Raw genomic sequence first — 16,006 nt, 5'->3', positions numbered from 1 at the left:
ATGCACAAATATCCTGTGTGAGCAGACACGACACAGCAGAGTCGAAACTGCTGCGCCAGCAACTACACAGGAGTAGGAAAGGAACAAGCCACAACAAGTGACAGCACTGTTGAATTGCCTAGATAGTGACCTGTGAATGATGTATCAGCAAATACTCTGCCCTGTCAGGCAGTCAATGACTTGCGAATCACAGCTTGTGTGTTATCATGTGTGTATCTCGGCATAGCAGAGTTGAAACTGCTATGCTGTGACAGCTCTGCAAGGGGGAGTAACAGATCGGCCGTGCTCCCGGACGGGCGGCCACACAGGCAGTGTGCCTGAATAACGAGCTCCAGTGCCTTGCAGGGGTGAGTACTCTGCCTGTCAGGCAGTTGGTATACTGAAGCACAGTTTCTTTATTATGTAAGTTGAGCTGCCAGGTCATTCACACACATGTGGTGAGGGCTGGGGGAAGGAGAGCCGCTATCAGCTGTCTGTGTATGGACTTTACTCAGACACAGCTCGTCTCCGTTCCCCTGTACAGAGCAAACTAAGTCAGTTGCCCAGCGTGCAGCCTCGGCAGGCCATTGTCCCTAACTAAAGCAGATATTCTGCAGGGTAGATGGTGAATAGAACTGCTAGTAGGCAGTACGGAGCAATATTAAGCATCCAACATTGACAGTGGTATTTAAAAGAACACCCGACGCGCGTTTCGCCGGTACTTCCGGCTTCTTCCAGGGGTGGTGACCGCCGGAATCAGAGGCCAGATATGCAAAAAAAAAACCTGATTGACAGGAATGGTGACCAATCCAAACAGTTTAGGAGTGGAGACAAAGTAACAGTGCAACTTGATACTTCCGTTTAGTTCCAGGATTGTATCCATGCTAGAATAACATTGCCCAAGCTCAAACCTATCTAGTTGTAACAAGAAGCTAAGTTAGAAGTTAGATCCAGACACTATAATATATAATTAGAGTACACACAGTGTTATACTGCAGGATCGATAGTTTGAATGTGGATGTAATAACGATGTGACAGAAAAGGTGGAAGGGAGAAAAGGGGAAAGGGAAATGCATGACAAAAATCATCACCATAAGCCATCCCTGGATAATGCCAGAACATATTGCATAAATATAGTCCATTAGTCATTTTATTGATGACAAAAACAATACTAAAAAGATCAATCTCAATCACTCATAACCATGGGTGAGACGAGAAAATGAATGAGTTTCAAAAAGAGACTACTGTCAATGGGTATAACCATATCGGGTAAGGATAAACTCATAGATCCATAGTACTGAACTATGTTGATATTTCGGTATGTATCCCAAGGTACAAATTATGGGTATAAAGCTCAGTAGGTTCATAATTAAATAATTAAAGATCTTCCTTATCAGAGATCCTAGATAGTTCCGGGTTCAAAGGAAGCAACCAAAGTTGAAATTTTCGTTTAAACCAGATGGTTTAACGGAATTCATACGGAATATCCACTCGCTTTCTCTCTTCAATAGGGCCTCATCGAGGTTGCCCCCTCTAATACCCATATTGAGTTTGCAAATGGCCCAACCTTTCAAGGTCTGCCATTCCAGATTGTGTCTCTTTTTAAAATGTTTGGCAATTGGAGTGGGTGTGAATATTTTATTTTGGAATTTGCATTCTCTCTCAGTTTTGTCATAATTTACGATTGTCCTGATATGTTCTCCCATACGTATTTTGAGTGCTCTGATCGTTTTACCCACATACCTCAAGCCGCAGGGGCACTCCAAACAATACACAACTCCTTCAGAGCCACAATTCATATGTCCTTTGATCTTATACAGTACTCCAAAACCATCAGTGAACTGCTTGGTTGTGGTCAAAATTCTACACGCCTTGCATAGCTTGCAAGGGAAAAACCCTGCATTTTGGACCCTCCTGTTACCTTCACCCCGCGTGAAATGGCTTGCAACCAGAAGATTCGAAATACTGGTTCCTTTGCGATACCCTGAAAGGGCCCTCTCTCCCAAAATTGTGTTAAGATTAGGGTCAGATTTAAGTACATGCCAATGTTTGTTTATGATCTGCATCATACTGTCCCAGTCTGCATGGTAGTCCGTGATGAATCTAGGCTGTGTTGGAAATTCACAAGTTGAGACAGCTTTCACAGATTGTGTCTTTTTAGAAGTGAGCAATTCTTCACGGTTAGTTCTTAATGCTATGTTATAGGCCTCCTTGATGTTACGATTAGAATAGTGTCTCGCCTGCAGCCTAGCCTTCAATACAACTGCTCGTTTTTTGAAGTTGATAAAGGTTGAGCAATTGCGTCTCAATCTCAAAAATTCCCCCTTTGGTATTGCCCTGATTGTGTTTTTTGAGTGTGCACTTTCAGCAGCTAATAGGCTGTTGGTGGCAGTCACCTTTCTATAAAGATCCGTGTGTAGATTCCTCTCTGAATCTGTGTAAATGAGGACATCCAAAAACGGAATCGACTGCTGATTATAGTCAAGGGTCAACTTCAGATTAAATTCATTGTCATTCAATTTATCAATGAAATTTTCCAAATCCAAAACGGAACCCCCCCATATGACGAATATGTCGTCAATGAAACGCCTCCAAAGACAGACACTATCCGTCAGGATTTTTAGCTCATCACAAAAAACAATTGCCTCTTCCCACCAACCAAGATAGATGTTAGCGAATGTAGGGGCCACAGCTGCTCCCATCGCCGTGCCTCTAATCTGCAGGTAAAACCGCCCATCAAATATAAAATAGTTCCGTGTGAGGATAAATCTCAATGCTTGAAGAATAAAGTCCTTCCTCACAGGGTTCAGACTCAAGTCTCTAGATAGATAGTAGTCTACCGCTAAACAACCTCTAGAGTGATTAATGCTGGTATAAAGGCTTTCCACGTCACAGGTTACTAAAATTTCATCTTGGTTGAGACTGATTCCATCCAATTCTTTAAGTATTTGCATAGTGTCTCTGGTGTGGGAAGGTAAGTTGGACACAATATCACGGAGTTCATTATCAAGCCACTTGTTGCACTTTTCCGTGAGATTTCCCACACCAGAGACAATAGGCCTACCTGGAGGGTTCACAAGATTTTTGTGAACCTTGGGGAGCATATAGAAGGTGGAAACCCTAGGATCCTTGATGGAGAGAAAGCTTTTTTCATTGGGAGTGATCGCTCCCGCTGTGAGAGCTTCTGAAATCATTAAATTATATTCACTCAAGAATTGAGCTGTCGGATCCCCCCATAATGGTTTGTAGCACTGTTTGTCAAGTAACTGCCTCTTTGCTTCACGTATATATTGATCCTTAGGCCAGATAACAATATTACCCCCCTTGTCCGATTGTTTAAAGACAACGTCATGCCACAATCGGAGTTGCTGTAATGCATGACTAGTGTGAGTTACTCCGACATATATTATATATAAATTGTACGGGGGTAATACCCATCCAAATATATAACGTTACTTTTTGTCCTGCTTGGACAACTCTGGGTCTTTACCCTCATCTATCAGTGCATAAGCCTTTCAGATGGCTCAATCTATGATAACAGAAAAGTTACAGTCAAGAAATTTACGGCAGAAACAAGAACTTTCTAATGTGTTCACGGCCACAAAAGAGGTTGAATCATCAGGACAAAATGGGAGTGAAGATGTGGGGGACCTCCTTAGACGTTTTAAAGATCTACAGATAAGACAGATACAATCAACTTGGACGAAGTCAACCCTGGAACAATACTTAGAACAAGGTCTTATCTCTAGGGGGCTCCGTGTACCCCTTTTTCCATCCTATGAATTGTCCAAACCAGGCCTTAAAGATAGATGGGAAACAATATTGACAGATTGTTCCAGGGCACTTATGGCTGTCCTTATTGATGATGAATCACATATCTTAGATAATGTGGAAAGAGAATTGGAAGTCCTAACCCCTAAACTGACAGCCCAAGAGACATCGTATGGCTTTGAGGAGGCCTTCTCAAAAACGTTGGAACACATAGATACAGTGGAATCTAAGGTTAGAAATAGGAAAAAGAAGAAATACATGAGAGACAAACTAGACTATACAAAGGGCGAGGTATATAATTGGGGCAAGATGAAATCCAACCGCTTAGACACTAAAAACATGCACCTACAGTCCAAAACCAAGAGAACCCATGATTTCTCAGATACTGACACTGATCTAACTGAGGCCTCTGGGTCAGATACAGAAATCAGAAATTTTGACCAGGACAAAGGTCAGGCAAATTCCCCGAGGAGACACTCAGCCTCAAGGACTGATTACAATACCGTCCCGGAAGTCCCTTTTTTACGGGACAGAGGGAGATGGGGCTTCAGAGGGTCCCAGAGAGGGAAAGGGAAGAGAAAAGATCAACAGAGAAGATGACCTCACAAATGACCAATTCTCTGGGAGATTCCATGAGAGTGATCAACTTATCGCAACATTCCCTTACTGACACACAAACACAAGTCCTGCAGAAGGGTCTTAATTTTTGTCTCACGACGCGTCTTAATAAATTTACAGTGATCAAAGACTTGCACCTTTTTGGTAGGAAATTGATATATAAAAAGATATTTTCAGCAAGAGATACTTACCCCAGTAACCCTGCAGAAGAACTGACACCATATTTTCCAGATTCACTGGACTTTACAGGACAGGAGGCAGCAACCTTGAGAGATCTTGAAGCACTGTTATCGGACAACATGACCGATGGAGATGTACACATGTCAGAACCTCAGAGCAGAAAACATCTTAAAGCAAAATCAATCACTATGCCCCCTATGGACACTTGTCCAGCGGTGAAAGTTTTTCTAGACTTGGTGAGTCAAGACATATTGTCACTCCCATATCATAGAATAGAGAACAACATCACCGAAGAGGAACGTCATGCATTACAGCAACTCCGATTGTGGCATGACGTTGTCTTTAAACAATCGGACAAGGGGGGTAATATTGTTATCTGGCCTAAGGATCAATATATACGTGAAGCAAAGAGGCAGTTACTTGACAAACAGTGCTACAAACCATTATGGGGGGATCCGACAGCTCAATTCTTGAGTGAATATAATTTAATGATTTCAGAAGCTCTCACAGCGGGAGCGATCACTCCCAATGAAAAAAGCTTTCTCTCCATCAAGGATCCTAGGGTTTCCACCTTCTATATGCTCCCCAAGGTTCACAAAAATCTTGTGAACCCTCCAGGTAGGCCTATTGTCTCTGGTGTGGGAAATCTCACGGAAAAGTGCAACAAGTGGCTTGATAATGAACTCCGTGATATTGTGTCCAACTTACCTTCCCACACCAGAGACACTATGCAAATACTTAAAGAATTGGATGGAATCAGTCTCAACCAAGATGAAATTTTAGTAACCTGTGACGTGGAAAGCCTTTATACCAGCATTAATCACTCTAGAGGTTGTTTAGCGGTAGACTACTATCTATCTAGAGACTTGAGTCTGAACCCTGTGAGGAAGGACTTTATTCTTCAAGCATTGAGATTTATCCTCACACGGAACTATTTTATATTTGATGGGCGGTTTTACCTGCAGATTAGGGGCACGGCGATGGGAGCAGCTGTGGCCCCTACATTCACTAACATCTATCTTGGTTGGTGGGAAGAGGCAATTGTTTTTTGTGATGAGCTAAAAATCCTGACGGATAGTGTCTGTCTTTGGAGGCGTTTCATTGACGACATATTCGTCATATGGGGGGGTTCCGTTTTGGATTTGGAAAATTTCATTGATAAATTGAATGACAATGAATTTAATCTGAAGTTGACCCTTGACTATAATCAGCAGTCGATTCCGTTTTTGGATGTCCTCATTTACACAGATTCAGAGAGGAATCTACACACGGATCTTTATAGAAAGGTGACTGCCACCAACAGCCTATTAGCTGCTGAAAGTGCACACTCAAAAAACACAATCAGGGCAATACCAAAGGGGGAATTTTTGAGATTGAGACGCAATTGCTCAACCTTTATCAACTTCAAAAAACGAGCAGTTGAATTGAAGGCTAGGCTGCAGGCGAGACACTATTCTAATCGTAACATCAAGGAGGCCTATAACATAGCATTAAGAACTAACCGTGAAGAATTGCTCACTTCTAAAAAGACACAATCTGTGAAAGCTGTCACAACTTGTGAATTTCCAACACAGCCTAGATTCATCACGGACTACCATGCAGACTGGGACAGTATGATGCAGATCATAAACAAACATTGGCATGTACTTAAATCTGACCCTAATCTTAACACAATTTTGGGAGAGAGGGCCCTTTCAGGGTATCGCAAAGGAACCAGTATTTCGAATCTTCTGGTTGCAAGCCATTTCACGCGGGGTGAAGGTAACAGGAGGGTCCAAAATGCAGGGTTTTTCCCTTGCAAGCTATGCAAGGCGTGTAGAATTTTGACCACAACCAAGCAGTTCACTGATGGTTTTGGAGTACTGTATAAGATCAAAGGACATATGAATTGTGGCTCTGAAGGAGTTGTGTATTGTTTGGAGTGCCCCTGCGGCTTGAGGTATGTGGGTAAAACGATCAGAGCACTCAAAATACGTATGGGAGAACATATCAGGACAATCGTAAATTATGACAAAACTGAGAGAGAATGCAAATTCCAAAATAAAATATTCACACCCACTCCAATTGCCAAACATTTTAAAAAGAGACACAATCTGGAATGGCAGACCTTGAAAGGTTGGGCCATTTGCAAACTCAATATGGGTATTAGAGGGGGCAACCTCGATGAGGCCCTATTGAAGAGAGAAAGCGAGTGGATATTCCGTATGAATTCCGTTAAACCATCTGGTTTAAACGAAAATTTCAACTTTGGTTGCTTCCTTTGAACCCGGAACTATCTAGGATCTCTGATAAGGAAGATCTTTAATTATTTAATTATGAACCTACTGAGCTTTATACCCATAATTTGTACCTTGGGATACATACCGAAATATCAACATAGTTCAGTACTATGGATCTATGAGTTTATCCTTACCCGATATGGTTATACCCATTGACAGTAGTCTCTTTTTGAAACTCATTCATTTTCTCGTCTCACCCATGGTTATGAGTGATTGAGATTGATCTTTTTAGTATTGTTTTTGTCATCAATAAAATGACTAATGGACTATATTTATGCAATATGTTCTGGCATTATCCAGGGATGGCTTATGGTGATGATTTTTGTCATGCATTTCCCTTTCCCCTTTTCTCCCTTCCACCTTTTCTGTCACATCGTTATTACATCCACATTCAAACTATCGATCCTGCAGTATAACACTGTGTGTACTCTAATTATATATTATAGTGTCTGGATCTAACTTCTAACTTAGCTTCTTGTTACAACTAGATAGGTTTGAGCTTGGGCAATGTTATTCTAGCATGGATACAATCCTGGAACTAAACGGAAGTATCAAGTTGCACTGTTACTTTGTCTCCACTCCTAAACTGTTTGGATTGGTCACCATTCCTGTCAATCAGGTTTTTTTTTTGCATATCTGGCCTCTGATTCCGGCGGTCACCACCCCTGGAAGAAGCCGGAAGTACCGGCGAAACGCGCGTCGGGTGTTCTTTTAAATACCACTGTCAATGTTGGATGCTTAATATTGCTCCGTACTGCCTACTAGCAGTTCTATTCACCATCTACCCTGCAGAATATCTGCTTTAGTTAGGGACAATGGCCTGCCGAGGCTGCACGCTGGGCAACTGACTTAGTTTGCTCTGCACAGGGGAACGGAGACGAGCTGTGTCTGAGTAAAGTCCGTACACAGACAGCTGATAGCGGCTCTCCTTCCCCCAGCCCTCACCACATGTGTGTGAATGACCTGGCAGCTCAACTTACATAATAAAGAAACTGTGCTTCAGTATACCAACTGCCTGACAGGCAGAGTACTCACCCCTGCAAGGCACTGGAGCTCGTTATTCAGGCACACTGCCTGTGTGGCCGCCCGTCCGGGAGCACGGTCGATCTGTTACTCCCCCTTGCAGAGCTGTCACAGCATAGCAGTTTCAACTCTGCTATGCCGAGATACACACATGATAACACACAAGCTGTGATTCGCAAGTCATTGACTGCCTGACAGGGCAGAGTATTTGCTGATACATCATTCACAGGTCACTATCTAGGCAATTCAACAGTGCTGTCACTTGTTGTGGCTTGTTCCTTTCCTACTCCTGTGTAGTTGCTGGCACGCAGCAGTTTCGACTCTGCTGTGTTGTGTCTGCTCACACAGGATATTTGTGCACGCAATCTATGCAGTTATATGCATGTACATGGAACCCATTGCAGCAAGATTGATGTAGGGGTTTCCCCATCGCTGGGCTTTATCTACAGCCCGTTGGAGGAACCTTATTAATAATTTTTTGCTTGCAATTGACTGTTTTCTCACCAACACTGAGAGGTCAGTCGTCTATATAAATCAATATACTACTATAGAATTGGAGCAATTTAATTTAGACATAATTTGTCATATTGTGCCAATCTAGGGGACTTTGGCGCAACGTAAATTACATCCAACATTGTTTTTAATAACAATTTAACAATAAAGTATTTTTTATTTTTTATATCTATGAAACACACTACTTTTCCTACTCCCCCTGTTCCTTATGTCATCAAGGTACACTACAAGAAATACCCCCAGGTAATCTCTTAAAATCTCATTTATGAAATTCTGGAAGACCGCGGGGGCATTACACAACCCAAAGGGCATGACGAGGTATTCGAAATGACCTTCGGGCATGTTAAATGCAGTCTTCCACTCATCCCCCTCTTTGATGTGGATAAGGTTATACACCCCCCGTAGATCAAACTTAGAGAACCATTGGGCCCCCTGGACTTGATTAAAGAGATCAGGAATCAAAGGAAGGGGATACTGGTTCCTTACAGTGACCTTATTCAAGTTAGGGTAGTCAATGCATGGCCTAAGACCTCCATCCTTCTTCCCTACGAAGAAGAAGCCAGCACCTACCGGAGAAGTAGAGGGGCGAATGTAACCCTTGGCCAGGCATTCCTGGATATACTCTCTCATGGCTTCACGTTCGGGACAAGAAAGGTTAAATATCCTACCCTTAGGGAGCTTAGCTCCTGGTACCAAATCGATAGCGCAATCGTATTCTCTATGAGGAGGTAACACTTCGGAGGCCTCCTTAGAGAAAACATCGGCGAAGTCCTGAACAAACTCAGGTAGCGTGATCACCTCCTCAGGGGGAGAAATAGAATTAACAGAAAAACATGACGTCAAGCATTCATTACCCCATTTGGTAAGCTCCCCAGTATTCCAGTCAAACGTGGGATTATGCAACTGCAACAAGGGAAGGCCTAAAACCAAATCGGACGATAATCCCTGCATCAACAGTACAGAGCACTGCTCCAAATGCATGGAGCCAACAAGGAGTTCGAAAACAGGGGTATGCTGAGTAAAATAACCATTAGCAAGAGGAGTGGAGTCGATACCCACTACCGGGACAGGTTTAAGCAAATCAATCAAAGGCATAGCTAGAGACATAGCAAATTCCACAGACATGATATTAGCAGAAGACCCTGAATCCACAAAGGCACTGCCGGTAGCAGACCTACCACCAAAAGAGACCTGAAAGGGAAGCAAGATTTTATTACGTTTCATATTTACGGAAAATACCTGTGCGCCCAAGTGACCTCCCCGATGATCACTTAGGCGCGGAAGTTTTCCGGCTGCTTATTCTTACGCCTAGGACAGGTGTTCACTTGATGTTTGTCATCCCCACAATAGAAGCAGAGACCATTCTTCCTGCGGAACTCTCTACGTTGTCGGGGGGACACAGAGGCCCCGAGTTGCATAGGTACCTCCGAGTCTTCCCTGGAAGAGCGAAGCAACGGGACCTCGGGAGGCATCATGGGGGAGTCAGAGGGGAAAACACAAAACCGTTCAAGTTGTCGTTCCCTGAGACGTCGGTCAAGTCGTACCGCTAAAGCCATAACCTGGTCTAAGGAGTCAGAACAGGGATAGCTAACTAGCAGTTCTTTCAGGGCGTTCGACAGACCCAACCTAAACTGGCACCTTAAGGCAGGGTCATTCCACCGAGAAGCTACGCACCACTTCCTAAAGTCAGAGCAATACTCCTCCACAGGTCTCTTACCCTGACGTAAGGTCACCAGCTGACTCTCGGCACAGGCAGTCCTGTCAGTCTCGTCATAAATGAGTCCGAGAGCAGAAAAGAAACGGTCAACGGAGGAAAGTTCAGGGGCGTCAGGAGCCAGGGAGAAGGCCCATTCTTGGGGCCCTTCCTGGAGCCGGGACATAATTATACCCACCCGCTGGCTCTCAGAACTTGAGGAGTGGGGCATTAAGTGAAAGTAGAGCTTACAACTCTCCCAAAAGGAGAGAAAAGTCCTCCGGTCCCCTGAGAACCGGTCAGGCAACTTGAGGTGGGATTCAAGAGGTGAGGTGAGGGGTACTACCATGGCAGCGTCAGGCTGGTTGACCCTCTGAGCCAGGGCCTGGACCTGTAGGGAGAGACCCTGCATTTGCTGAGCCAGGGTCTCAAGGGGGTCCATAATAGTGTGAGGGACCAGGGTAGCCTAGGTATATGGGCTTGTGATTATGTAATGACAGGGGGGTAGGGAAACAGACAGTGAGCCCTAATCTACCCACCACTCAGTCCCTGCCTACTTGCAACGACCCGCCTTAGGCGACGGGGTACAGCTGGGCGACGGTCCCTACGCTCAGTAGGTGCACGACAGACAAACAGACAAGGGGACACAAGCAAAGGGAAATGGGGCAGTTGCCCACGGCAACACCGTGAGCAACAAGAGAGGTGAACGAGCCGAGTCAAACCAGGAATGTACGAGGTACCAAACGCAGAGCAGGAGAGTAGTCAGTAAGCCGGGGTCAGTATGAAAGAAGGTCAAATAGCTAGGAGCTGCAGCAAGGCCAGGAAACCACACGAGAAGAATCACAAGCAAAGGAGGAACAGGAAAGGCAGGTATAAATAGACAGAGGGCGGGAGCTAGCTCCGTCTGGCCAGGCTGCGATAGGCTCTCCCACTCCTAAGCCTGCCATCCTGAGTGGTGGAAGATGGAGTCAGTCTCAGAGACATAGAACCAGGTGCAGACTGATTACCCATGGGCGTATACACAGAAGTTGTGCCCGGCAGATCCTTTACAGCGACTCCTCCATTTTCTTTTGGGTTTCATTTTTACATCTTTCACCATGTAGTAAAAACGACAACTTAATTTATTCTTCTGGTCAATATAATTATGGCAATACCAAATTTATATAGGTTTTTTTAATGTTTTACTCCTTTTACAAAGAAAAATCTATTGGTTAAAAAGATAAAAATATGTATTTTTTCGTCGATTGAGCGGTGTGAGGGCTTATTTTTTTGCTGCGCAAGCTGTTTTTTTTTTATTGGTACCTTTCTTTGGTACATACAACTCTTTGATCACTTTTTCTGAAAAAAAATGTCTCTGCTAAGTTGACTAAAAAACAGCGATTCTCGCATTTTACAAATTTTTCTTTTTACGGTGTTCACCGTGCTTGTTAAATAATGCCATATAGTAATACTTCTGAATTTTACAGGCGCAGCGATACCAATTTTGCTTATTTTTTTTATTTTTTATATTACTTCATAGGAAAAATGGGAAAAGTTTTTTTAACTTTACATTTTTTTTTTCACTACTAAAAACTTTATTTATCTTTTTTTTTTACACATTTTATTAGTCAACCTATGGGACCTGAACAGGCAGGGCTTGACAGAGGCAGAGTGAAGGCAGACCCGGGTCCTTCAGTAGGTCTCCAGGCTGCAATGACAATCATCGGCACCCCAAGCTCGCATCGTGGGAGGGTCGATGAGCTGTCAGGGGGGGCTGTCCGCCTCTTCATAACGCCTCAAATGCTGCGGTCACAATTTACCCCAGCATTTGAGGGGTTAAACGACCAGGAACAGCGCGATCGCTGTTCCTGGCCATTACTTCCGGGTATCAGCTGCAATACACAGCTGACACCCGCAGCATGTGGAGTGGGCGCAGCACATGAGCTTGCTTCATACATCACTCCCCGCACCATGACGTGCACTTACGTCATGGTGCGTGAAGGGGTTAAGGTCTTGCCACAGCATCTTAATGGGTTTCAAGTCAGGACTTTGACTCAGCCACTCCACAACCTTAATTTTGTTTAATTTGAGCCATACAGAGTTGGACTTACTAGTGTGCTTCGGATCATTGTTCTGCTGCATAACCCAACAACTGCTCTTGAACTTTTGATCACAAACTGACAGGCGGACATTTTTCTTCAGGATTTTTTGATAAGGAGCAGAATTCATGGTTCCATCAATTATGACAAGTCGTCTAGGTCCTGCAAAAGCAAAGCAGCCCCAGACCATCACACTACCACCACCATGTTTGACTATTGGTATGCAGTTCTTATGGTGGAATGCGGTGTTAGCTTTATGCAAGATGTAACGAGACCCATGTCTTCCAAAAAGTTCCACAATTGACTCATCAATCCACAGAATATTATCTTAAAGTCTTTGAGGTCATCTTGATGTTTTTGGTAAATGTGAGACGAGTCATTGTGTTCTTTTTTGTCAGCCGTGGTTTGCACCTTGCAACTTTCCCATGGATGACATGCTTGCTCATTGTCTATCTTATTGACCTTAACTGAAGTATATGAGGCCTGCAGATCTTTACATGTTCATCTGAGTTCTTTTGTGACCTCCTGGATGAGTCATCAATGCGCTATTGGTAAAATTTTGGTTTGCCGGCCACTCCTGGGAAGGTTCACCACTGTTCCAAGTTATCTCCATTTGTGGATAATGGCTCTAACTGGAGTCACAAAACCTTGGCAATGGCTTCGTAACACTTTCTAGATGGGTAGATTTCAATGACTTTGTTTGGCATTTGTATTTGAATCCCTTTAGAATGTGGCATCATGCTTTTTTAAATCTAGCCTGCTTTACATTGGTAGACAGTTTTCATTTAATAGGTTTAGATTTAACAGGTCTGGCAGTAATCATGATTGGTGTGGCTAGTGAAATTGTACCCAATTACCAAATTAGTTTGGTAACTTGTTAATTTAATAGCTAAGGGGACCATTACTTTTTTATATAGGGCCAGGTAGGGCTGACCGGCAAAACATCATTTATGATAATCTAAAACATTTAAGTTTGACAAGTATGCAAAAATAGAAGAAATTGGGAAGGGGACAAAAACATTTTTAATAAAAATTATCCAACACCACTTACATTTCCAGAAATATCTAATGTTAAATGATATCCATCTTGCATACTTTTAACAATTCTTCACTTCAAATAAAGTCACTAAAAATAACCATGTATTCATTGCAGGTGAAGGAAAGACCAGGAACAACAATGGAAAAGGCAACAAGAAGAAAAACCGAAACACGGGGACAGGAAATAAGAAAAAAAGAAACCAACAAAGAGTGACTTCAATGCCCATTACACCTTCTATACCAACAAAGTAGCTGTCATGATAAGGTCCAGCACCAACGAGAGAATATTGCTGCTATATATCTAAGACGCTTTCTTGAACTGGAGCACTGCTACAACTTAAGCACCTACACGATTGGCGAATGCAGAACTCCTACAGTTAGCAAACTGAGTTTATACTGCCATAAGGATTGATAAATTTTACCTGGGACTTCCGCAGAGGAGAAGAAAGGGTAAAAAGCTATTTTAAAAACAGGAAAATCATGACATTCTAGTCGCAAGGTAACACCTTGAAGGTGATGTTGAAGATATTTCAGCTTTGGTAGAAGTTACAAAGGCTGGAAATGGTTTTGAGAAACACTAATGAACTGTGGGTTTTCATGTCGCCTAGAGTATTCCCCACTGTTTCCCTCCTTCCCTTTAAGTCTGTGTTTTCAGATGTCTGTATGACTTAATCTTTGGGGAGTATATGTTAAACATTTGTGACCCCTGGTTGTGGTCATCACTATGAAAGTACTTCAGAAAAAACAAGAAAAAGAACTGAGCAAGCTTCTGAAGGAGGACGTTAAGGAGATGTGTCAATGAATATGGGGCAGTGACAATGAACTAAAGAAGTTTTATTTTCAAATGGATTTTTAAGTGTTTTATTGTTACAAAAAGAAGGTAATTAAATAATAACATAAGAAAAAAATCTATGTTATGTGTGAATGCACACACAGTACACAATGGGTATGAGATTATTACTGGTTACGAGGATAAAGTGAATTGGCTCAGGGTCGTAACTACAATTTCGAAGTCGGGAATGGGTCTCCCACCTTGTTGATAGTGAACTGAAATGTAGATGGACAGTAGTGAAATGTTCTGCACAAAGGTAAACCCGCTGTAATGAGTCAGGGTAGGGAGATGGACAGGTGAGTACTAATCTACCCGAAACTCAGTCCCTGCCTACTTGCACGGCCCATCCTAAGCGACGGCGTACAACTGGGCGACGGTCCCTACGCTCAGTAAGTGCAAGACAGACAACACAAGACAAGGGCACACAGAAGCAAAGGGGGAAGTTGGAGCAGTTGCCCACGGCGACACTGTGAGCAACAGGAGTAGTGAATGAGCCGAGTCAAACCAGGAGAGTACGTAGTAGCAAAATCAGAGCAGGAGAATCGTCAGTCAAACCAGGGTCAATATGAAACAGTGGTCAATCAGGTAAATAGCAGGAATCGCAGAGCTAGGAAACAAGACAATCACAGGCAAGGACCAAGCTGCAAGTAAGGGTATAAATAGACCAAGGGCGGGAGATAGAACCGTCAGGCCAGGCTGTGATAGGTTCTCCCTCTCCTCAGCATGCCAGCCTGAGTGGTAACAGATCGCGTACTCTAGTAGACCTTGGAGCTGATGAAGGCTGATTAACACCTGGCGTCGACACAGAACCTGTGTCTGGCAAACCCTTTACACCCGCATAATTAATTTAGACATCAGAGAGTCAGCGAGAAGGATATAATGCCAGAGTAGGCCTCCTTAGCCTTACATCCATGAGTTGGCGGGACTAAAATTAGTACAATGGTAATAAACACAGGAATAAGGGATTCTATTTTGGTTTCCAAGTCTACTTCTGGTTTAGCCAACTACATCATGAATCTTGTTCAAACATTAGCAGAACCTAAGGTTATTGGACTAGAAACATTTTTTACACCCAACCCGAGCACATTTAACAATATGAAATTACAATACCCTGCCGGAAAACTGACAGACATATTGTACCAAGCAAAATATCATGCATATATGGGCAAAATGTATCCAAGCTCAGGCAAAGAAAAGGTACAGGAGTTGGTCAATGCAAACATAGCGCTTCTAATTCTAATTTATTAATGTTTTTTAAGTATGTGAAAGCACCAATCAGATTGGCCGCTATGGGCAACTTCTCCACTTTTCCACTACACTAGTTCTGATGAACATCATCATCACTATTCCAGTACTTTTCATGTCCCATATCTTTCATGTACATATGACTGCAGCATACAGTCTACACAGAGTTTTTTTGTCGTCTGTAACCATAGAGACCCATGTCTGAATAGAAGATGTAGTTCCAAAATGGTTTGATATTTTTAATGAAGACTATTTAGAAAGTTACTTAATTTTTTTTTCATAAAATAAAAAATTGTTGCAAAAATGTATAAATGCTTTAGGGTATGTTCACACGACCTATTTTCAGACGTAAACGAGGCGTATTATGCTTCGTTTTACGTCTGAAAATAGGGCTACAATACGTCGGCAAACATCTGCCCATTCATTTGAATGGGTTTGCCGACGTACTGTGCAGACGACCTGTTATTTACGCGTCGTCGTTTGACAGCTGTCAAACGACGACGCGTAAAAATACAGCCTCGTCAAAAGAAGTGCAGGACACTTCTTTGGACGTTTTTGGAGCTGTTTTCTCATAGACTCCAATGAAAACAGCTCCAAAAACGGACGTAAAAAACGCCGCGAAAACGGCGCGAAAACGCCGCGAAAAATGCGAGTTGGTAAAAAAACGTCTGAAAAGCAGGGTCTGTTTTCCCTTGAAAACAGCTCTGGATTTTCAGACGTTTTTGTTGACTACGTGTGAACATACCCTTAGGCTAAA

The 16,006-nt window shown here is 43.0% G+C and overlaps 1 protein-coding gene across 1 annotated transcript in view; it reads left to right on the top strand.

Annotated features, from left to right (window-relative positions):
* The window catches only part of RSPO1 (R-spondin 1), a 134,982-nt gene extending 120,935 nt beyond the window's left edge, over positions 1–14,047 (top strand). The window contains exon 6 of the mRNA XM_075850533.1: positions 13,288–14,047. Within this exon, the coding sequence (XP_075706648.1) occupies positions 13,288–13,424 (137 nt within the window). The 3' untranslated portion in view covers positions 13,425–14,047. The remainder of the gene's footprint in view (positions 1–13,287) is intronic.
* The last annotated feature ends 1,959 nt before the right edge of the window (positions 14,048–16,006 follow it).

Source organism: Rhinoderma darwinii, chromosome 2 (assembly GCF_050947455.1).
Source record: "Rhinoderma darwinii isolate aRhiDar2 chromosome 2, aRhiDar2.hap1, whole genome shotgun sequence".
NCBI classification, from domain to species: Eukaryota; Metazoa; Chordata; class Amphibia; order Anura; family Rhinodermatidae; genus Rhinoderma; species Rhinoderma darwinii.
This window is presented reverse-complemented; position numbering and strand designations above follow the sequence as displayed.